This window comes from Ceratina calcarata, unplaced genomic scaffold, assembly GCF_001652005.2.
Source record: "Ceratina calcarata isolate Rehan_Ccalc_2016 unplaced genomic scaffold, ASM165200v1 scaffold40.2, whole genome shotgun sequence".
Lineage (NCBI taxonomy): Eukaryota > Metazoa > Arthropoda > Insecta > Hymenoptera > Apidae > Ceratina > Ceratina calcarata.
In genome coordinates, this window is record NW_017163422.1 from 883274 (window position 1) to 904879 (window position 21606).

Genomic DNA, 21606 nt, shown 5'->3' on the forward strand with positions numbered 1-21606 from the left:
CTTAAAAAAAATTCCCAAAAATGACCTAAATTTTTGGTGGTCACACTGGTAAGGCCCCTCTAACAAGGGATCTGTTCGATCGTGCAATTGCTACGTAAATTCGTACTACGTAGATCCGTATATATAGATACTTGACGGAACATTTCCCAGAAACGCAAAATCCTAAATGCTTCCACTTTTCACTTTTCACTGTCACGAGACGGAAGTCAACGTACTGCGCGACCCTCGGCCGCGCGGCACGGGTACTGTTCAAATCGTTTCAGAACGAATCGAAGGTCAGTGGACTGACCAAGGGCAGTAGGTCGGATAAGTGTCCGAATCTCTGGTTTTCGCGTGAGAAACGCGAAACGAGCCACGGGACAAGGCTACAGCGAAAAGTGGCCGACTCGACTCCGACTCGTTCAAAGCGAAAATTGCGCAGTTATCGCGAGCGGGTGATTCGGTGCGCATACTCCCGCGCGTTCCCTTTGTGTTATTTTCGGTCGGAATCGCCACTCGAGCCTTTAAATAGGACTGACTTTCCGACAAAGAAGCTAGTTTGAAACACCGATTCTACATGCTGCAGCATCGCAGACTATTCACCGTGAGTAAATAACCGTGAATATGGTGCTCGCGAAAGGAAACGTCAAACGCAGTTGTTTTCTCGCGGGAGACTCGCGAGATCGAGAATCGATCCGATTGCGCTTTGGCCATGCGAACCTCCTTGCTCTTTCACCTCGAGCCGTGTGTCACGTCGCATCGCGTCGCGTCACATAGCGCCGCGATACGTTTTCAAAGATCGCTCGATCGATTCTCCGTTCGAAGCGAACGACAAACGTAAAACTCAATGACTTAAGTAACGAAATATTACAAGGCGTTGAAAAGGAAACGGAAGTTAGAACGGGAAGTTCGAGCGTGGGAAAGTAGGCTAAAAGAACGGATCCTCGTTCGATCGATTCGATCGACGCCCTTCCTTCTATCATCGCCAAAATTGTCAGGCGATCTTGGCAGGGTTTCGGCGTTCGTAACGAAAGATCTCGAGAGTTCTATCTAAAGGCGATTTTTTCGGGAACGATGTTGGCGCTCGCGCGTCAGGCCTCGCGCGGGATTCGAAGCCGACTCGAGGTTGGAAGAGTTCGAGTAGAGTATTAGGTCCGTTGTTAATCATTCCTGTTTTGTCGTACGCGATCAGATGCCCTCGGAATGCATCGCCAATCCATTGCAGCGCGAATTAGCCGACGCCATAATCCGGTTGCAACCGCTGGACGAGATCCGGATTCTGCTGGCATGCGGGGCGAAGGCGAACGAGCCGGTGACGCAGGGCCTTAGGCCGTTGCATTACGCGGTGTGGCAGAGGTACACGGAGGCGGCCCAGCTTCTCCTGGTCCGCGGCGCGGACATTGACGCCACCGACGAATGCGGCTACTCGCCGCTGCACCTCGCCGCGGAGCACGGCTACATGGACCTGGTGAAAATGTTGCTTGAGCACGGTGCCAAAGTGGATCATCGGCAGGAAACGGGAGAGCTCTTTCCAAGGTACGTCTTCTCCGTTCGCCTTCCCCCCTCTCTTTCTCTCGTGTCCCCTCGTCCTCTGTAGTTGGAAGGTCGATAAGAAATCAATCGACGTGTGTGCCAACAATTGCTCGCTTCCGGTACTATAAATTACCGAGTTATCTCAAATGGAATCGTTCTTTATTTTTACCGCTCCTGAGAGAGAGGGGAAGGGATCGGGATACCGGGGGAATGGGGGAATCGAGGTAAACGAAAATCCGGATATAATCGAAGGAGAAGGAACTGTAGCGGATGATCTACTGCGATTTGCGCAGGACAACGCTCTGCGACGAACCGTTGAGACTCGCGTTGAGAAATCGACACGTCGAGGTAGCTAGAATTTTACTGGAAGCCGGTGCTAATCCGAATAAAAGGTACTTCTTCGGGTCGGAGATAAATCTCGTCTCTCCACTAGACTTGCAATGCATGGAATTGCTGTTAGCTTTTGGTGCCCATCCGAACACGAGGGACCGCGCTGGACTTACTCCACTAATGAAAGCAGTCAGGCTGCCTCAGGTAACGGAACAAAAGGCAAAAGATATTATATCTAGTTAAGACTGTTTTTATCCTGCTTATTTAATCGCGTTAGGGTATAACCGCGGTACTCCTTCTGCTGAGCTACGGCGCGGACGTAAACTCGATGGCTGACGCTAGGCACGATTACCGAACCGTTCTCCATTACGCGATTCTCGGCGGGGACCCGGCCGTGATCGAACTTCTCTTGAAGCAAGGCGCTCGTCTCGATCTCGGCCCGGAATATCAAAAACCTACGGCTCTCGATTTAGCCATTCTCAAGGGAGACCCCTCAATCGTTAGGATGTTGTTAGAATCGGGTGAGTCTCTCTTACTCCTATCTGATCCCATCGCACCCAGTAATTAATTAAACGGTGAATCGAACTACAGGCGCTGACGTGAACGCCACTTCGCCGATCATCGGCTCGCCGCTGCACGTAGCTTGCGCGGACAACATCCCGAACAGACTGGAAATCCTATTGATGCTGCTGGAACGAGGAGCGGACCCGAATATGGTAATACGTAGCGACGAGGGTATCGCGTTACGTCCCGTCCTCGCAGAGTACGTTGCCTCCAACGAGAATCCCTCGGTGGAAGTGGTCGCCTTGTTGCTCAAGTACGGTGCACGGGTGGTGATCAAGACGCAGTTCCGCGATCCCCACGGTATACTGAACTCCCTTCAAAACACGGCGGACAAGCCGCGACTACTGAAGGCGCTACTGGAAGCCGCGGAGAGCTTCGATCCTTGCATGATACGAAGATCGAGCAGCTTGACGGACGCACAGAAAGCGCTGGTAATGGAAGCCGCGCGAACTCCCTTGCCCCTGACCCATCAAGCCAGGTTAATCGTACGCAAGGTATGCGGCACCAAGTTACCGAAGATCGTCCGCACGTTGCAGCTACCTCAATCGCTGCATCGCTACCTCCTTTACGACTTCCACTGATCTCGCGACGACGGCTCCGCATGCCGTATTGAACTTCGGACGACTTCGTTGCGCTATCCTATCTGTGAACAACCCTAAGCAACGACTCTCAACGTATAACGTCGCTGACGCTCGCTCGTACGTTTTTGTTATACCTGATTAACTGACACAAGGTGTCAATCGTCGAAGCTACGATTATATCTAAGCCGGTACGAACGCTGATCGTATCGTAGTCGAAGGTGTCGTACGTACATTTTACATGCGATTTTACATACCATGTCCAATGAAGCAAAATAAACAGAGGATTCTATTACAAATAGTCTAACATGACTCATCCCTTCCATATGATTCTTCTTTGTTTTGGCTCGTAAAACAGGTGATACGTGGGAGAAGTTAGACAGATGCGAAAAGCAGAATGGATACAGGAAAGTCATGCAAACGGCGGGTGCATACAAAATTGCAACACACGGAATGTTGGCCGTCGTCAACGTGACGTGGATTCATTCTCAACTAGCTTTATCCTACCTTATCCTCTCCACCCTCGAAATAGCAGCCTCGATACGGTTTGGATACGGTGACCCGCGTCAAACCGTTCGCAATCGTTGCATCACGGACGAAATTGTGAATATGTAAATAGCTGCATACGCGCTTACACATGCAACTTAATCATATCTCATGCCAATTTCGTAGATCGTGGATTACTTTTATAATTCAGACTATAAATTGCATGATTAGTTTTTATCCCATAAAAGCCGTCTCTGTAAACATGTTAGACAAGTGAGGGCAACAGCAGTTTCCGTTTATCATTAATGAACAATTACCAGTCGAATTATACATATTTATGAAGGTAATAAAGAAATGTAAAAAAAAAATTGCAATGGGGACGGAGCGATAAAACTCCGTGGGTAATGTCAAATCGATTTGCGCCGATGCAAACGCTCGGGCCTCCGATCAAGACCTCCACTTCCACTGTGTGTTCTAAAGAATGCAAAGTGGGGAATCTAAAGAGAATGCTGACTGACGGACGTGTGATCTAGTATAGAGAGTGTTAATTAACGGGTAATTATCTATAACAATAACGATAAGAATAGGAAATGCCGGGAGTGGAAGCGTGTAGATTACGAAAGGGAAGCGGTAAAACAGTACGGGTGCGCACTTGCAGGTGAGGATGGCTGTCAGAGCTCTAACACCCGTTCTGCGCTCTCACCGAGGGTTAGCCGGGTTATGGAACGAAAAAGTAATCGCTGCCAGCAGCAAGATCGGCCCATTATTCAACGATGACAACAGGTGAGCTGGAGATGACAAATTTCGACAAAGATTCCAAAGTCCCGAGTGGTTTTGGTTATGTAACTGCTCGTTTAACCTGTAAACTCGTAGTCTATGAGAAAATGAATTTTTTGTAAATCGTAAATATTGTAGCCAACGACGTGGAGCACACAGATGGAATCCGGATATGGAATACGTGAAACACTATCTGCAAAAGGAGGATAGCCGGTTTCTTGTACCAGAGACTGCGTGGGTTCGTAAGTCTCTGGATATGCCCGACGAAATATTCTCCACAGGGGTAGACGCCGCGCATGAAATACGAAACATAGTGATCAACTTTGGCCCTCAACATCCAGCTGCTCATGGAGTATTGCGACTTCTTATTGAGATGAATGCGGAGATCGTGATACGGACTGATCCACATATAGGTCTCTTGCATCGGGGCACAGAGAAACTGATCGAATATAAAACGTACATGCAGGCGTTGCCCTACTTTGACCGGTTGGACTACGTTTCCATGATGTGCAATGAACAGTGTTTCTCGTTGGCCATTGAGAAATTGCTCAACATCGATGTGCCACTAAGGGCGAAATACATTCGAAGTAAGAAATATAGATAGAAATAATTACGAACATTTCTATAAATTATAAACGTATTTTGTAGCGCTATTCGGTGAGCTGACGAGAATCCTGAATCATCTCATGGGTATTGGAACGCATGCCCTGGACATCGGTGCTTTGACACCGTTCTTCTGGTTGTTTGAAGAGCGAGAGAAGATGATGGAGTTTTACGAGCGCGTCAGCGGCGCCCGCATGCACGCTGCTTACGTCCGTCCCGGCGGTGTTTCTTTGGACATGCCGTTGGGCCTGATGGACGACATATACGAGTGGGCCGCAAAATTCGCGGAGCGATTAGACGAAGTGGAGGACTTGCTGACGGCGAACAGAGTCTGGACTGGTCGTACGAAGGACATCGGTGTCGTCACGGCGCAACAGGCGATAGATTGGGGATTCAGCGGTGTGATGTTGAGAGGTTCGGGCATCAAATGGGACTTGAGGAAAAAAGCGCCATACGATGCTTACGATCTAGTCGACTTCGACGTTCCAATCGGTCAGTTCGGAGACTGTTTCGATCGGTAAGATATCGAATAATACACAGACCGTGGATTTTATAAAGAAATTAAATGTACAAAAAATATAAACACTGCAAGTAATGTATGAAAATGTACAGACCACCAAAAGCACAATGCATATTGCAATGTTTAATCCCTTGCCGCACTTTAACGAGTCGAACCCGTGATCAGAATTTTAGCAAACATAAATATCACGAGTCGAATTCGTGATCATAATTTCATGCAAAACGTGGATATCACGAGTCAGACTCATGGTTACAATCATATGCTCGAAGAGAATATGCAAAGTTTGCGATAAGCATAAAAAGCGGCGGGAAACGACTTGGGGATGCACGCTACATGCAAGTACAAAAAATTGTTTCGAGCTAAATGGTACGGCATGGGGTTTAAGCGTACAAAAATTTCTATTTGAAACGCATTTTTTAAACTGATAAATAATTTATTTTGTATAAAAATCTGTAGTCTAATAATAACGAACGAATTTATCGTAATAAGCTGGTTCCTGTTTTAGGTACGTCTGCCGCATGGAGGAGATGCGGCAATCGTTGCGTATCATCCTCCAGTGTCTCAATCAAATGCCGCTGGGCGAAGTAAGGGTTGACGACGCGAAGATCGTGCCACCGAGACGAGAGGAGATGAAAACGAGCATGGAGGCGTTGATACACCATTTTAAGCTGTTCACTCAAGGATTCCAAGTCCCACCTGGTGCGACGTACACCGCGATCGAGGCGCCCAAGGGTGAATTTGGTGTTTACCTCGTAAGCGACGGTAGCAGCAAACCATACAGGTGCAAGATCAAGGCGCCAGGCTTTGCCCATTTGGCGGCTATGCGTCACATGGGTCCTGGATGTTTCCTCGCGGACATCGTAGCCATTATCGGTACCCTAGACGTGGTCTTCGGCGAGATCGATAGATAATTTAGTGTTTGCTATCTTTTCTCAATAGCATAGAAATTTTCTGCTCGCCTTTCTCCACTCTGTCTGTGATCCGCGCGCTTCGTATGTGAATGTGGATCATACGTGTGGAATATAAAAGGATATACGTGATTGTATAGATTAAGATTAAGCAAATAAAATGTATTGGTTAGTTCCCAGATGACGGTGCTTTGAACCATCCATTAAATTTAAAAAAAAAATGAGTTATGCGTAATACGTATAACGAGTTCTTCTCACGATGCGATATGGCGGTTGCGTAATATTTGTCGAGAGAAAGAAAAAAATGGCAAAACACGAAGAACAATTAGGAATATTATCGTGATTCATTCTAGGTTGTCGGAAGTGTCTTTCTATTTCTAGCAGATTATAGAGATTGGTATCCAATTAAAGGGTCATGGCTCTCTAGTTATCCGTAATCCCGCGATGACTCGAGCAAGGGCAGATCGTTTTTTGTTTTAGACAATTATACAAAGGTGATAATTATCTCTTCGTTCGCGCTCCTTCATTCTGCGCCTCGTCTATCTCGCACGTCACGCGTTTTCTTCCTTGGCCGTTGCCCGTTCAAAGTCGCATGAATATGTATATATCTACGCGGCTGGTGATGAGGAAGGAGGTAGATTTCGCGCGGCAGGACCGATGCGGATAAGAAAAGGGAAGGGATTGTGTGTTAAAGTTAATTGTAAGTACAGGGAATGTGCTTATATACGCGTGTAACGTAGCGAGCGATGATCACCGACCGTGGAGACGAGAAAGCAAAGCGAGAAAGTGCATAATAGTGCGCAGAATATAGAATATAGAATGATCGGAATGGTGACAGACCGCGTGGAAGGTAGAACGAGCGCGAAGGGAAGACGGGCAGCAGGAGGTATGATGAATAAAGACAGAATGCAGAATCGTAACAGAGGGACAGGTGGGGGAAAGGTGGAAACGAGGGTGGTAAAGCGGTGGGGACAGCGTAAGGTTTAGGATGGGACGAAGAAGAGGAGGAGAATGGAGAAAAGACAAAGAAGGAAGAGAGGTAACGGAGAAGTGGAAAAAAGCGAGTGGGGTAATGATAAATTGTTCACCTGAACCGCATGCTCGCCGTTCACGATACACTCGAACGGTAAGAAAGTAGTAGTATTAGTAGTAGTAACCGGAGTTGGAGTCGAAGTAGCAGGGCGTACGTACGCTCGCTCAGTGTTTCGGTTGAGCTCGGTGCGAACGTTGCAACGTTCCTCGCCTGGAAGAGAGATCCGGTGTCTCTCTTTTCCTTTTGCTCGCGTTCGCCGTACGACCGTAACTCGGTCGCAAGACTCGCGATCATCGCTCGCGGTTTTCCTAGCTCGATCTAGGGCTTGCGAGCGTGAGAGAGAGCGCGCACGCGCTCGTTTTAAGAGCGGGTCTCAGTTGAAAAGCGAAGGAACCGAGAAAATCGAGGAAACTGAGGCCGATTACGAGGAGGCGACGACCAAGAGGTACGTGCTCGTGGTTATTCGCCTGGAGAAAGGCGAGCCTCGTCGTTTGACCGCGTTACTTTGCGTACTCGGCGTAGATCGAAACGTCTATACCGTGTAACGAACCAGTATCGTTCGTTCGTTGACGACGCATCGCCAGTGGCACACTTGTCGCCTGGAAAGGAGAATAGACTTTCTCCTTTTCGTCCACCTTTCATCTCGTTCTCTCGCGGACGAGATCGCGATCGATCAACGGGGACGACGACGACGGCGACGAGGACCACGAGGACGAAGGAGACGCGAGCGGTGAGAACGAGGTGCGACGTTGACAGAAAGATTCGTGTTAGAATAAGGAGAACGAGGACGGATTGAGTGCAAAAAGGGCGAACGCGAAAATCAACCGTTCGCATCTCGACGGGGTATAACGCGAGATACCGCGGTAGAAGATTCAAAATCGAGGATCGCGCGCGAGAGGAACAAGATAAATTCAAGGTGATCCAGCGTCCAACATGAGAGTTCATCGGGGGATTTGCGCGAAGCTCCAAGGTGGATTCCTCAGACGATGGTGTAAGTAAGCAGTAAATCTGCAGTTGTTCAGTGTCCGCTTGTGGGTTGCTCGTCGCGATGGGACAGGAGAATACGTTAACAAGATCGTTGAGGATAACGATATTACCGGCGCTACGAGCGTCACGAACCGTGCGTGCTTAATTGAATTCGGTGATCGTGTCATCTCGGATCGCGATGATTCATCGGGCCGCGCTGCGCCACGCTACGACCGCGTATCGTCTCGTCTCGTTTCATCGATCTCGTTGGAAAATCAATTCGCGAAACAACGTAAGCCGAGTCTCTCTTCCATCAACCTCTCTTTTACTTTCACTCGAAGACTGCGCGTTTCGAGCGTCTAAGCCAACTTGCCGCGATGATTTTCTCTCGTTTGGATACGCGCGGGATAGACACGGATGAATGACGAGAGACGATGGACAGAGAGAAAGAGATAAAAACGGCGGAAAACCTGTTGGAAATTTCCGTGAATATCCACTCGTATTCAGGATGTTACAAGGCCGAGCGAGACGTGGCGCGAAGAGCAAAGTCGAACATCGGATAATGAGAATCGCTAGGAAAAGGTGGATAGACCGCGCTCTCGTAATCGTCGTAGCCCGCGGGTATTATTTGCGTGTCAGAAAACGAACTTTGATATCGTTACAAGAAACTCTCTGAATCGGAGGGAGGAAGAAAGAGAGAGGGGAGGATGTATATACCCGCGATTCGATTCCGGGGTCATCATCGTTTCGTGCCTTACGTCGATCGGCTTCTTACGCAATCTTCCGACACAATTTCCGTTCGCCGCCGCACGGAATCCTTAGGACGATTATGTATTTGCGCGGTGGACTTTGAAGAAACGCGAGCAGGATTCCGGTGTTCCGGGCGAAAGTTGACCGCGATTATCTCGGAGGGGTAGCGCAGAGATTACAGCCTCCGCGGGGATTGGACTCGTTCGACGCCGCGTAAACGTAAAACCGACGGCCTAGCGGCTCGGTTCGTTTCATTCGTTAGGCGTGAAACACGCCGGGTAAGAGCAGGAAGCATACGACCTTATATAATCCCGAGCAATTGCTGGCGAATGTGCGTAGGTAGATACGCTCGTATACGTATGCCGTCTGTGTAATACACGCATTGTGACGTGCGGGTATACGAGGACGATTCTCGCTTCCCGTACAATTTATTGATTCTACCACTGAACCTCAGTCCTTTTATTAATTCTCATATTTGTCAACGATGCGACATCGGGTCACAGCGGCGGAATCGATGGCTAGTCAATTCAGTACACATTTTTCATCGGTAACTCCACTCCATGTTCTTCTAGCCAACAATGCCAATGGCATTTATTGTGTTGAAGTATTCACTTCTGTTGATCGACGATCGATCGATTCGACGATGCAACATGACGCTGAACGTGACGCGTCGCAAAATGACACCTTCGAGCCAAGTGCAGGGTTTTATAATATGACACGCACTGAGAACGAATGCAATGGAACGCAGAAAAAGAAAAAAGAAAGAGGAAACGTGCGGCTACCTACGATGCGACAACGTGTGACAATGTATAGATATATCCCTCGCAATCTTTCTCTCTCTATTTTTTTTCTCATTATCACATCCATGCGATCGTTACAAGTTGAATATCGATCGTGGCCAGCAGAACGATTTTAACCACCTAAGAGAACAGGCTGAGTGTCCAACGTGTTTTTATTGACCCAGTAAAATATATAACGACAGTCCTCCACTTCCTTATATTCTTATAAATAATATTTAGAAATAAATCTAATATTAAACAGTAAACTGTTTCGATTCGTCTAATACCAATTTGATTTATTTAATAATTTGGTCCTTGACTCGGAGACAAAATGATAATTTTGTCCCGAACTACGCAAGGTTGCCAATACCTGCTGTAAAAGATAGAGAAAACATACTTTGGAGGAGTTTCATTCTCTAAAATTCTCTCATTCATTTTCTTTTTCTCAATCGACTGGTTCCAAGTCTGTCGTTTGTTCGCTCGGTCTGTTCTCACATGTCTGGGTATGTTCTAACCGCGAGTGACCTAGAACGGCGAATGAAAAATGCCGTCGACCGAAATCGAAACAAACAGAACGTTTTCGGCATTTGCATGAGAATTCGCTTGGGAACGCGCGCGCGCGCGCGTGTCGAAGAGCTGATCGGCTCGTTGAAAGGTGTGTTTGCTCCTTCTGCATGTTGGACAGCGCAACGTGAACGCCGAAGGTGAACCGCTCTGATGGAACGCGACCTACGAAATTCCATTCTCGTCTCGATTTTGCGGATTGCGTAAATGCGCGCGGCTAGTGCACGCACCGGGCTCCGCGCGGTTGCGCTTTCACTTACACAAGTGCTTACTTAAGTGAGCAGGAACAATTTCTTTGCGAGTTATGATTTATTAAAGACGAGCCGATTCGTCTTTTGGTGAAAACCGCCGCGGGTCACCGGAGGTCAACTGACTCCTCGTCCAGTGCGCGGGTAAAAGAAAAGACACGTACAGGGAAACACGGCCTTTCTCTCCTCCTCGGTAGCCCATTCGATTGGAACGTGATTTTTCCTCGTCAATGTCCATTCGCCACCGAATCGTTAGACCAGTTGCGCAAGTATACACGCGGCTACACGTGTACCTATTTACATATACACGAATCTGCACCGGTTGATCGAAACTCTTCCAGGAACCGAAATTCCAGTTTATCTTGAACGTTACCCGCTCGTGTCAATCTGCATAAGTACATTGGACCAAGCGCGCGCGGCGGGGTATTCATGGGCGACCAGTTTCTTTTTTCATTCACAGTCCCGATCTTATTATATTCGATTGTTTGCGTTCAGCCGATGATTTTTTGTCCCACGGGACTTTCGTTCTGCGTGCAGAAATCGTTCGGAAGGTCGGACAGCGACGCGCAATCGGATTTCCACATTGGCTGACGACGCAGGATATACGACATCGGTGTTGTGACTTCGGTAACTCGCGGATCGGGTTCATGGGTGGGCCGCGACCAGTTTTCGAAATCGGTGTTTCGCGTCGAAAAATCGAACGGTAAGCAGACTCGCGTTGACGTTCTCTGGAAAGTTCGTTCGCGACGAGGTCGCAGATCCGACCACACCGATCTCAAGGATTTTGTAAGGTCGACCGTATGACGTCCGTAGTCCGTGCCTCGCATTTCGAACGGCCGATTCTCGGTAGAACAGCCACGAACCTCGCGTTTCTCTTTCGGACAAACCGGCGAATCCCGTAAAAGACAGCAAATCTAGCCTATTAATCTTAACCCTTAACCTCCGGCCCTAGGCGCTCATTTGCGTACACGTGTATAATTACGTATTTGCTCATACTTTTCTACGTACGGTAGGTGAAAATGTAGGACCGTCGCCGGTTTCGAAGGTCGCAACTCGTGCCACGTACGCGGGTTTCACGGCGGCTTACGTGACTGAAAAATCAACCGCGTTCGCGAGCTTCGAATCACTCGGATTGATCAACGGAAACCGTAAATTATCGAGATCCCGAACTATGTAACTAAATTCAAAGCGTAGATTGCCCGACGACGAATTCACAAATTGAAGACGTGTCGAGTTTTCTTTCGGATATAGACGAGTCGCATCCTTGAAGAACGATGACCCGTGAGTCGTTTTTCCAAGGATTATATAGGTACACGAATACCGTAGGACGGAAGGGAGAGGCTGTTTCGGGTTTCGTTCGGGACAAACATATCGTCAGGCATTGAGAACTGGCGTGATGCAACCGAATTAACGTATGGACCGTGATGAATGTTCAGGGGCAGCGGTGGCCGTCGGTGCTTTGATGATCATCATCGCCGCGATTCTGGCGGCAATCTTCCCGAAATTGATGGACATAATACTGACTCGGGAGATCGCGTTGCGGGATGGAGGACGTACGTACAAGTGGTGGAAGGAACCGCCTGTGTCGCCCAGGTTGAGCGTGTACATTTACAACGTGACGAACGCCGACGAGTTTTTGAACGACGGTGAGAAGCCGGAGCTGCAGGAGTTGGGACCGTACGTCTACACCCAGCATTGGGAAAAAGTCGAGGTGAAATTCAACGACAACGACACGATCTCGTACAAAGTGAAGAAGCAATTCAAGTTCTCACCGGTAAGCGTATTTAAATATCTGAATGAAAAATTCAACCGCTGTTCCCGGCATCCGGTTAAGGTGGTTCTATTAAAATACAGGACATTGAAGATCATAATCAAATTGTCCTACATTATTCTCCAGGTCGTACTGAATAAACAGATTTTATGCATTTATAAGAAAACAGAATGCGCAAAAATTATAAATGCTTCGTGTGATATATAGAAATGTGCAAAGTATCAAAAGCTGAATGCATGCTTTAATGATAAAATTAATATTCATCTGAAACACGTATTTTAACTGATACCATAAATATTTTATTTTACACAAACGTCCGTAGTCTAGCAATGAATATATCGATTCGCTTAAATATCCACGTTACCGAACTTTTTCAAATAATACAACTTAAAAGGTTGTAATTTAACATTGAAATATGTAGGAGTCATGCACTAATTAAAATTAGTATGCTTGAACTCTGCAGATTAAAACAGAAAACTAGGTATCGAAAGTTCAAATCTCACACTTTCTAATGATTGCAAAAGAAATATACTTTGCCATACTAAATGAAATGAGATTTCCACTTAAAAGTATACAAACTCATGCTTTCATGACCTTTAGAATCAGTTCGAATCGTGGCAACTTATCATTTGAACGTTGTACTTTTTGATATTCAAGTATGATTACTAATAATGTAAAATATTTTACTTCTTACGCACGATTGCTTTGCTTTGTTTAAAAAATTGTAATTTAATTTTAGAAATTACAGTAAAGAATGTTAAGCTAAGATTTTGGAAATTATCAGTGTCCACATACGCTTGACTTCAGAATTTGAATAGAACCATCTTAAGTGCATCCGCATATTTGTAATTTTGAGCGACACGCAACTTCCTGCGAGCGGCATAAACAATCGCGTTCGATCGACGTAAGAAATTTTGCCGACACCGCGATACAAATCGGGCTGAACGGCGCGGGGAAAAGGAAACAACGAGACGACAGGAGAGGAGAGGAGAGTAACCGCGGAACGGAGAAAACGAGGCTAGATTTCGCTCGACAGCGGGGAGGAGGTGGAAGGTGGTTTCTGGTCTCGTAAGAGGTTGCACGGGGTGCACGGAGAGCAAGTCAGCTATGATGCAACTATAACTTGGTTGGTAACGATACGCGAGTTGAGTAAGATCGTAATAGCGGAGCAACGCGCTTCCGTGAATTAGAAGCGAAGGTAACGAGAAGGAGACAACCCGGCAACTTGTCCCCCGATGGCTTCTCTTCCCTCTACTCGACGCCGCGCTGTGAAACCGTCGGCCAACGTGACACGGATTCTCCGAAACACGGAGCGCGGTGTGTCCGTCCGCTGCCGCGCGTACCCACTTCGTTTCCCAGTATTGTTACCGTTGCGACGGCGAACGATAACAATATAGGTCGGTAGCAGCGAACGATGGAACAATATCTTTGTTCGCGGGAATAATTGAAATAGGAGCGCGAGAACGATATCGCTTTTGTGGGAAGGAAGAAACCGCGCGTAAGAGGCGAGGGGATTGTTTGTGTATCTTCGCTACGATGGACGGGTTAAACGTTCAAGAAACGGTTGCAGGAACTGTCCGTCGGATCGGACGATGATCTGGTGGTGGTCCCGAACGTGCCGATGCTCTCGGCGACTAGCCAATCGAAGCACGCTGCGCGTTTCCTCAGGCTAGCGATGGCCTCGATCATGGACATACTCCGGATAAAGCCGTTCGTCGAGGTATCCATCGGTCAGCTTCTTTGGGGCTACGAGGACCCGTTGCTCAAACTGGCGAAAGACGTCGTCCCGAAGGAGCAGAAGCTTCCCTACGATCAGTTCGGCTTGCTGTACGGGAAGAACGGCACGACGCCGGACTGGTACACGATATTCACAGGGCAAGGGGACATCGGCAAATACGGTATCTTGGACAAGTGGAATGGGAAGGACAGCCTGGGTCACTGGACCGCCCCGGAATGCGACAGTGTGGCTGGGAGCGACGGTAGTATTTTCCCACCGCGTATCACCAAGCAGACGGTGCTAAAAGTGTTCGACAAGGATCTGTGCAGAGCTCTCCCTCTCGTCTTTAAGGTAATTTCGAAGTCCTGAGTTAAGACAAAAGAACAGTTTCGATGTTGAATCGTTTCCCAGGAGGAAGTGAGCACCGCAGGCGGTGTCCCCGGCTACAGGTTCGTGCCTGCGAGCAACGCTTTCGCCTCTCCGAGTCGGCTGGAATCGCAGCGATGCTTCTGCCCGGCTGGTCCGCCCTGCGCTCCCGAAGGAACCTTTAACGTATCTCTCTGCCAATACGACTCACCTGTATTGCTCAGCTTTCCACACTTTTACCTCGGTAAGATTTAATCTCGCCACACTACCGTGGCATTCTCGAATCACTTCACTTATGTATTCTTACTCTCATTTTATTAGCGGATCCCACGCTTCGGGAAGGAGTGAACGGCATATCGCCACCGGTCGAGGATAAGCATCAATTCTACATCGATGTTCAACCGTTGATGGGCACAGCATTGAGAGCCAAAGCAAGGATCCAGATAAATCTCGCGGTTAGCCAGGTTCGGGATATAAAACAGGTTGCCTCCTTCCCGGACATCGTTTTCCCCATAATGTGGTTCGAAGACGTAAGTAGAACCGAACGATGCTTATTCGCCAGCAACGCGAATGCTAATACGAATACGAATGCGAATACGAACGTGGCGCGTGATTCATTTCGTTGGAATGGCCATTCGCGTCGATTATACATTGAACAGTACACTTAGCGTGTATTGCATTCGATATTCGTTGGTATAGCTTGTGTAGACAAGGAAAATTGATCGCTGATCGATATTGGTTTTTGTTATTCATACAGGGAATCGACGAGCTTCCGGTAGAAATGCGAAGCCTGATGAAGATGGCGGTGGATTTGCCTCCCGTGGCTCGAGCAGCGGTGTCCGGGGCTTTGGGAGCTCTCGGATTAATCGTTCTGATTGGGGCGCTACTCTGCCTGGCGCGCGCCGCTAAACGACAGGAGAAGCTCCACCTGAGCAGCCCGTTGCCACCGAACGCGACCACGGGTAAAACCGGCCAATTAAATCCGGCTTTTCAGAACTCGTCCAAGTAGGACCGACTGTCTCGATATAATTGTTTGACCTCGAGAGCGCGAGATCGCGCGTTCATCCTCGCACATCGCCTTGTCTTCATTCCGGCCGTTTTTTAATTTGCGAACAATCGAGAGACCGATAGACGACGCGTTTTTATCATCATCGAGTGCTCATCGTCGTTCTCCACGTGATCGAATCTTAGGAATAGAAAGCGCGCGCGAACAAAATCGCGGCAGAGGGAGGGGTAGGAGATGGTCAATTACATTGCTCCGCACGTAACGGTAACATTCACCGTTTACGAGGACTTTCACATATTTTTTATTGGCTCTCTGCCTTTTGTACGATGCGTACCGTTTGCCGACCGACTCGTCAATGAGATTCTACGCAGAACACGATTCAACGGATTCGTTTGCGACGTTCGTATCCGTTAAACTTTGCAAACTGTAAGTCAGGAGGAGGCAAGGTAAAGCAATAGGACAGAAAGTAATGATGGTGCAGGTGCGACAAATGTAATTTCATTTCGCAAAACGTCGTCGAAATCAGTGGCGGTTGACCAAATCGATAGGTAGACATTCTCGTCTCTCGTGGCCGTCCAAGAAGAAATTGTTCCGTCCATGGCTGCACGCGCGTGCGATATTAGACGCGAGCTCACGAATAGCCAGCAGACTTTAATAGCCAGCGATCGAGATCTTATTGTTATACATTTATACCTTCGTTTTTATCTAATTAATTGGAACACGCGTTAGCCTACGGTTAGATTTATATAGTTAAATTTAGTTCTTTTTATACATCTGAGTGTTCGAGAAAGAAACGAGAGTATTGGGAGGAGGAGGAGCGAGAAGGAAGCAGCCAAATAACTCTAAAATCGGGTCCATTCCAGATAATTTCAAACAACATCGTGGAAACTGACAATAAAATTATGTACAACAGATAATCGCTGGTTAATTGAATCCGTGTGACGTACGTAGCCGTAAGTCATAAGTCGAGGAGCGCATGCGATAGAGGTAAGAAAAAACAAAGTGAGTCCGCTTATCTCGGTTTGCCGGATGGTGTCGTACGATGCGACCTGGGTTATCGGCATGTAGAAAGGCACTGTGATTCGCTGAACGTAATTCGTGCAATCGGATCGCTATCGCGATCGCGATCACGAAACCATTTACGCGCAAGAGAATATTACGATGCACGCGGCTCAGAAATGAACCAGAATGAATTTCTCCAGTTTAACCGAACTATGTAATAGTAAAAGTTCGCTACGCGAACTATTCGTATTACGTATGAGTCCGCGAAATGGAATTCACTGAGCATTCACTGCGTTCTCGCAATACGGAATATGAGTCCAAGGATGAGATCGAAATTGATTTCGATTTAAAATCGATCGAGTTCGGTTCGTTGATCCGGTTTCGACGATTTGCTCGATGACCTCTCGTCATCTCTTGTCAAAGCCGCGATGAGAGCACCAAACGAGAGAACCGCGCAGACCAGGCTACACCATTGAAAACCCGCTTCGACTGCGTTCACCAAGTAGTAACTACGGTGAAGGATTTCCAGAACTGATTCTGGCATATCGTCTATCGTGCTGTCTACCCATATCAGCGGAAGGATGAGGCCATCCTCGAGCTTCCCCGAAAAGGGCATGCCAACAGCTTTCCTCACTTCCAGGTTCAGCTGCAACCTCAGTCTGGTGTTCACCGTTACCGCCAGTCGCTGAAAAAAATATGCGTATGCGTAAGTAGCTTGCGAATCGTGTATGGATATGCAGTGACTCCCGTTTAATATTCGAACACACCTCAAAATAGAATAACTCTTTTAATATTGGTTTAAGTTTCATCAAAATCTATGAAAGCATAAAAAATTAGACACGTAGAACATGTAAAAATTCTTCGGTAAAGAAATATCGGTGACCATCGGTTTAAATAAGATTTTTAACAAATGTTGGTTATTTAGGAATTTAGACATTTCTTGTTCGTGCCAGTTATCAACATTTTATCCGAGCCACCCCTTTTACATAAATAGTTGTATTGAAACGATAAAAGATATCAGACAACGGTTGAAAAAAAAATTGTATTATTTCTTATCACGTAGGAATTAGTCTAAAACAATTTTTTAAAAAAGGGAAAGTTGAATTTTCGTAAAAAACGATTATTTCCAAAAATTTTGTGCCCTAGTTTGCAGGCCACAAGAAACATATGTACAATTTTTATTTCAATCATCTTCCTATTGAAATCGATGTATTAGTTCAATGTAAAAAAAGTTATTTCGTTTTGAGGTATGTCCGAATATTAATAAAAGTCATTGAACATATGAACACTTACCGGATGGAGATCAATGTAGCTTTCGTGACGATCTCGCCTAGGCGAGAGACCGTCGATCTTTTTAAACAGCGATTCGTCTCCCGCATAAAAGTGCGGGAAAGAAACCACTAACGGCGTGCCTTGCTTGCAAGCGGAAACGTTGAACGTTCCAGCTGGAGGGCACCTTCTTTCTAACGAATCGGCCGATTCCTTTGAACAGAAACACGAATCTTTGTTCGTGGCGAAAATATCGCTCGGTAATTTGTACCTGTAAATGCAGCGATCGTATTTTATTAAGCTTTTTCCAAGATTTCGAACGGAGAGTTTAGAAGCGAGAGAGATTACCTCAAGGTGGGTATACCGTTCGTGAAGCTTCGACGTTCATAGCGAAAGGGTAGACTCCTACAGACATCCTTCGCGTATATATAAACAGTCGAATTCGTATTAGGCTCCTCGATCCACTGCGGTGGGAACATGCTACCATCGGTACCATCAATTCGATCGCAGCTGTCATCTCCCCACGTATGATGGTTCTCCAAACCGTTGACACTCTGTATCAGTCCCAAGCTGCGCATGTCGACACCCGTGTGCATAGTGATGCGATCCGTGTTCAGACCGTTTTTCTGAAACGTTGCATCACGGTCAGCCGATAAATAAACGCCGACGACATAGGATAGATAAGTGCGGACAGATTGATGAAACGCCAGATGAGGAATGGAAAAACGAGACGTACAATCGCGAGAATCCCGAACTTGTCCAAAGGCACGGGCTCCTTCAACGAGGCGACCGACTTGACCATTTTGAACAGCTCGTCCTCGTAACCCCAGAGGTACTCGCCAACCGATAAACCGAGGAACGTTTCGGTTCGCAGCTTCGACAAGACCACCGTCAGTCCAATCTGAACCAGGTAGATAAGATTACGAGAATAGGCGAGGGTGGACATCAGTAACATGTTCGGCACGACGATTCTGTCGGTCTCTGATTCTCCGCCGACCCATTCGTAGCTTCTTTTCTCCTGATACGTCACCGTCCCATTATCGTTCATCTGCACGTTCGTTCGACTGAGAGTCTCCCGGTATATGTACGGTCCGACTTCTTCTACCTTCAATTTATCCGCGTTCCCGTTTTGGAACTCCTCGACGTTCGTGTAATTGAAAATATAGATCTTCCCGAGGAGGCTTACTGGTGGCCGCTGCCAAAACAGAAAAGAAGCGGTTCCGTTTCGAATCACCAAATTCGAGAGAATCGCGTCGCGGAAAATGTTGGTGCACCAAAACAGTGAAAATATCGCGATGCTTATAATCGCCGCAAGTCCGTAAAGCCAGCAGACTTTCCGCCTCTGCGACGTTTCACTGAAACTCCTTCGGAACACCCGCTTCAGACTTTTCTTCTTTTCCATCCTTCGTTTCTATTATTATTATTAATACTTATTTATCCTTGCCGGCGGATGGCCTCCTGTGCCTCTCCCTCTTCAGTCACACACGCGCGATTCCCTTTGGGCCGACTACGATCGTCAGGATCGTTCGCTTTCGATGCTCCAACGACAGTGAATACCGCGGAACGTCGACGTCTACGGACAAAAATCTCCCCACCTTTGCTGGTCCGGTGATAACCTCGTGGTTATGATTGACGATGACCCCGGACTGCCGCCGAAGTTGGACAGTCATCAAATTATCCTCGGGATCTTTGAACGTGGTTTCGAAGAAAAGATATCGCGGTTTTTCCGTGTTTCTCCCCTTGAACCGTATTTCGTTTCGACACAATCTCCCTCGCGCTGCTGAACACGCAATACATCCTCGAGACGTTTCTTTCCTCTTCCACGCATAACGACTCGTCGCTTTTTCGTGCCCCTGTCTCGTGGGTGTCCCTCAGTCCCCGACATCGCTGCAACGGATAATGAAACAGTTAGCGGCAGCACCGCTTATCAGTCGTAGACGAAAAAAGTAATGGACGTTAGATGATAGCGTTTAGCCCTACAGAGAGAAGCGTGGTCGTTTCCAGCGTGTCTCGGCCCTGTCCTGAATCCGCTTGACGTGATGCGACAAACGCGGACGAAAATAAGAACGAAATCGTTCAGAGATGTCATTATCTGGTCACGGCTCGATCGCGATCAATGAATTGACGAATGGAGTGGCCGTCACGCGCCGCAAGCCGACGGGGTTCGATGTTATCGCGAATCGCGAGAGCGTTATGTTGTGGCTGGTAGATGCCCTTTTCACCCGCTTCTTCCTGCGTTGCATCGTCGCGAGTCGCGACGTCTTTACCGCCTCCTTCGGCTTTCGCTCGCAGAACGAGACGTAACACACGATTTTTATACTATATCCAGTCGACGTCGACAGCAGGTTACGCGTTATTACGTAACGGACTGACCCGTTGCGTTTTCCTTATCAAATTGCAAGTCTACGAACGAATTTTCTTCGCCGAATTGAATGAACATTTCAGATCTTCCTATAGGTTCGACGAACCGTGCATTCACTTTCGCGTAGGTATACAACGACTATCGTTCTTCCTTCCTGCGATAAATCCGAACGAGACGAGATGAACAATTCCGCGTTTAGGTACGTATGTCTACGTAAATATGGTATAGTATTTGATTACAAGCAAGCGTAGGCCGAGTGACAGATAAAAGGAAAGCATGATTTTGATTCAAATCTCGAATTGCATTAGATCAGTATCTCTTTCTTATAAAACATTAAATGCATAAACTTTCCCTTCTTTTCTATTAAAAATTTATTTCCATCGAATCTATGCATTAAATGAAATGCAAACAATTAATTTTGGACTTAAGAATCCATTTGTTAGAAAGTTATTAAGTGGAAAAGATTCCGATCGATATTCTAATCAGTAGCATGACATTAATATAATGTCAGAAATCTTCTTAAAGCTTTTAATTCATCGTGTAAGATTTAAAACGTGAGAACCGCAAAAATGGATTTGCATACACACTGCTTTTAATTTTGTTGTGCACAATCTGAATGTAATCGATGAAAAAAAAGAAAATATAAAGATATGAAATTTTATTTAATATAAATTGTGGGTGAAATGACTTGGAAAAATTCTCATAAAAGATATTGGTATAGTTAGTATATCCTGGCATTTTTTACTTTTAATACATTCACACTAATTAAAGAATTTGAAAATATTGTGAATTTTTTTCCAATGTAAATTGTAATGCCATATGAATATACATATCTGTGAATTTTTTTACCATTTTCGTTGGAATCTGAGATAAAAATTGAAACAGTTTCCGACGGTTAAAATTGAGTCTTCGGGAATTTGGAAATTTGCTGAATTTTATCCAATATTAATTGTGGATCGAATGCGAATTGAAAAAATTCTGATATGTTCTTTTGATGTAATAGTATGTATCCGATCTTTTTCATTAACTTCTACATACACTACAGTCGAATAAATTGAGTACCAAAAATATCGAAAATTAGATCAGAAACAAATATTTCGATCAATTAATTTTTGAATTAACTCTGTTGAGCCAATCCCGACAATACCCACGACGATCGTAATACCGAAAGTGATTTGCCAGGCTGACTCGAGACGGAGTCGGAGCAAGCCCCGAACTCCGTCAGCATGCATTATACATTATTAATAACGATAACATGTTCAAATTTCGTCGGTCCTTTTAACCATCACTGAGCAAATTCTACCTACGAGTTAGGGTTCATCGAATAAGCCATCTAGTACCGTAAGCTGAACCATCAACGTCACGACAACGCTGACAACGTTGGATCACGTTGGATTCATTTCGATTACAGTCCAGTTCAAATCGTTCAAATACTGTTACACGAATTATTTTATTCTATATTATATCTCTAAGAAATATTGACCTTTTCATGGGA

General features: G+C 46.5%; 4 protein-coding genes across 7 annotated transcripts; 3 read left to right on the forward strand and 1 right to left on the reverse strand.

The window, feature by feature from the left end:
• The first annotated feature begins 408 nt into the window (after positions 1-408).
• On the forward strand, positions 409-3283 carry LOC108626426 (ankyrin repeat and protein kinase domain-containing protein 1). Of its 2 annotated transcripts, none has more exons than XM_026814809.1 (5): positions 409-583; positions 1205-1515; positions 1806-2046; positions 2120-2363; positions 2434-3283. In XM_026814809.1, exons 1-5 carry the CDS (start codon positions 557-559, stop codon positions 2985-2987), a joined length of 1377 nt encoding a protein of 458 aa, XP_026670610.1. In that variant the 5' UTR covers positions 409-556; the 3' UTR covers positions 2988-3283. The 2 variants fall into 2 exon arrangements, with proteins under 2 accessions (XP_026670610.1, XP_017882567.1); XM_018027078.2 differs by having other exon boundaries at positions 435-583; positions 1172-1515.
• Positions 3284-3892: 609 nt separating this feature from the next.
• ND-49 (NADH dehydrogenase (ubiquinone) 49 kDa subunit) lies at positions 3893-6459 on the forward strand. 2 transcript variants are annotated; one of them, XM_018027076.2, is made up of 5 exons: positions 3893-4025; positions 4129-4253; positions 4386-4834; positions 4896-5367; positions 5876-6281. In XM_018027076.2, the coding sequence occupies exons 2-5, from the start codon at positions 4135-4137 to the stop codon at positions 6279-6281; spliced, it is 1446 nt and encodes a 481-aa protein (XP_017882565.1). In that variant the 5' UTR covers positions 3893-4025; positions 4129-4134. The 2 variants fall into 2 exon arrangements, with proteins under 2 accessions (XP_017882565.1, XP_017882566.1); XM_018027077.2 differs by lacking the exon at positions 3893-4025 and having other exon boundaries at positions 4135-4253; positions 5876-6459.
• An 841-nt stretch (positions 6460-7300) lies between these two features.
• On the forward strand, positions 7301-16395 carry emp (epithelial membrane protein). Of its 2 annotated transcripts, none has more exons than XM_018027074.2 (6): positions 7301-8302; positions 12055-12392; positions 13960-14457; positions 14518-14716; positions 14794-15002; positions 15230-16395. In XM_018027074.2, exons 1-6 carry the CDS (start codon positions 8245-8247, stop codon positions 15479-15481), a joined length of 1554 nt encoding a protein of 517 aa, XP_017882563.1. In that variant the 5' UTR covers positions 7301-8244; the 3' UTR covers positions 15482-16395. The 2 variants fall into 2 exon arrangements, with proteins under 2 accessions (XP_017882563.1, XP_026670608.1); XM_026814807.1 differs by lacking the exon at positions 7301-8302 and adding an exon at positions 8311-8569.
• Positions 16327-19858, reverse strand: LOC108626422 (scavenger receptor class B member 1). The gene is made up of 5 exons (XM_018027075.2): positions 19730-19858; positions 18486-19636; positions 18098-18375; positions 17774-18020; positions 16327-17165 (listed from the first exon to the last, which is right to left on the reverse strand). Exons 2-5 carry the CDS (start codon positions 19149-19151, stop codon positions 16827-16829), a joined length of 1530 nt encoding a protein of 509 aa, XP_017882564.1. The 5' UTR covers positions 19152-19636; positions 19730-19858; the 3' UTR covers positions 16327-16826.
• Positions 19859-21606: the final 1748 nt, after the last annotated feature.

Excerpts from the sequence above, each read along its gene's own strand:
- LOC108626426 (XM_018027078.2), top strand. The coding sequence starts at position 557 with ATGCTGCAGCATCGCAGACTATTCACC. Across the intron at positions 584-1,171 it reads AGCATCGCAGACTATTCACC|ATGCCCTCGGAATGCATCGC; the intron begins GTGAGTAAATAA and ends GTACGCGATCAG. Across the intron at positions 2,364-2,433 it reads TAGGATGTTGTTAGAATCGG|GCGCTGACGTGAACGCCACT; the intron begins GTGAGTCTCTCT and ends ATCGAACTACAG.
- ND-49 (XM_018027076.2), top strand. The coding sequence starts at position 4,135 with ATGGCTGTCAGAGCTCTAACACCCGTTCTGCGCTCTCACCGAGGGTTA. Across the intron at positions 4,254-4,385 it reads TTATTCAACGATGACAACAG|CCAACGACGTGGAGCACACA; the intron begins GTGAGCTGGAGA and ends TAAATATTGTAG. Across the intron at positions 4,835-4,895 it reads AAGGGCGAAATACATTCGAA|CGCTATTCGGTGAGCTGACG; the intron begins GTAAGAAATATA and ends CGTATTTTGTAG.
- emp (XM_018027074.2), top strand. The coding sequence starts at position 8,245 with ATGAGAGTTCATCGGGGGATTTGCGCGAAGCTCCAAGGTGGATTCCTC. Across the intron at positions 14,458-14,517 it reads CTCTCCCTCTCGTCTTTAAG|GAGGAAGTGAGCACCGCAGG; the intron begins GTAATTTCGAAG and ends ATCGTTTCCCAG. Across the intron at positions 14,717-14,793 it reads CTTTCCACACTTTTACCTCG|CGGATCCCACGCTTCGGGAA; the intron begins GTAAGATTTAAT and ends TCATTTTATTAG.
- LOC108626422 (XM_018027075.2), bottom strand. The coding sequence starts at position 19,151 with ATGGAAAAGAAGAAAAGTCTGAAGCGGGTGTTCCGAAGGAGTTTCAGT. Across the intron at positions 18,021-18,097 it reads AACGGTATACCCACCTTGAG|GTACAAATTACCGAGCGATA; the intron begins GTAATCTCTCTC and ends CTGCATTTACAG. Across the intron at positions 17,166-17,773 it reads GCTACATTGATCTCCATCCG|CGACTGGCGGTAACGGTGAA; the intron begins GTAAGTGTTCAT and ends TATTTTTTTCAG.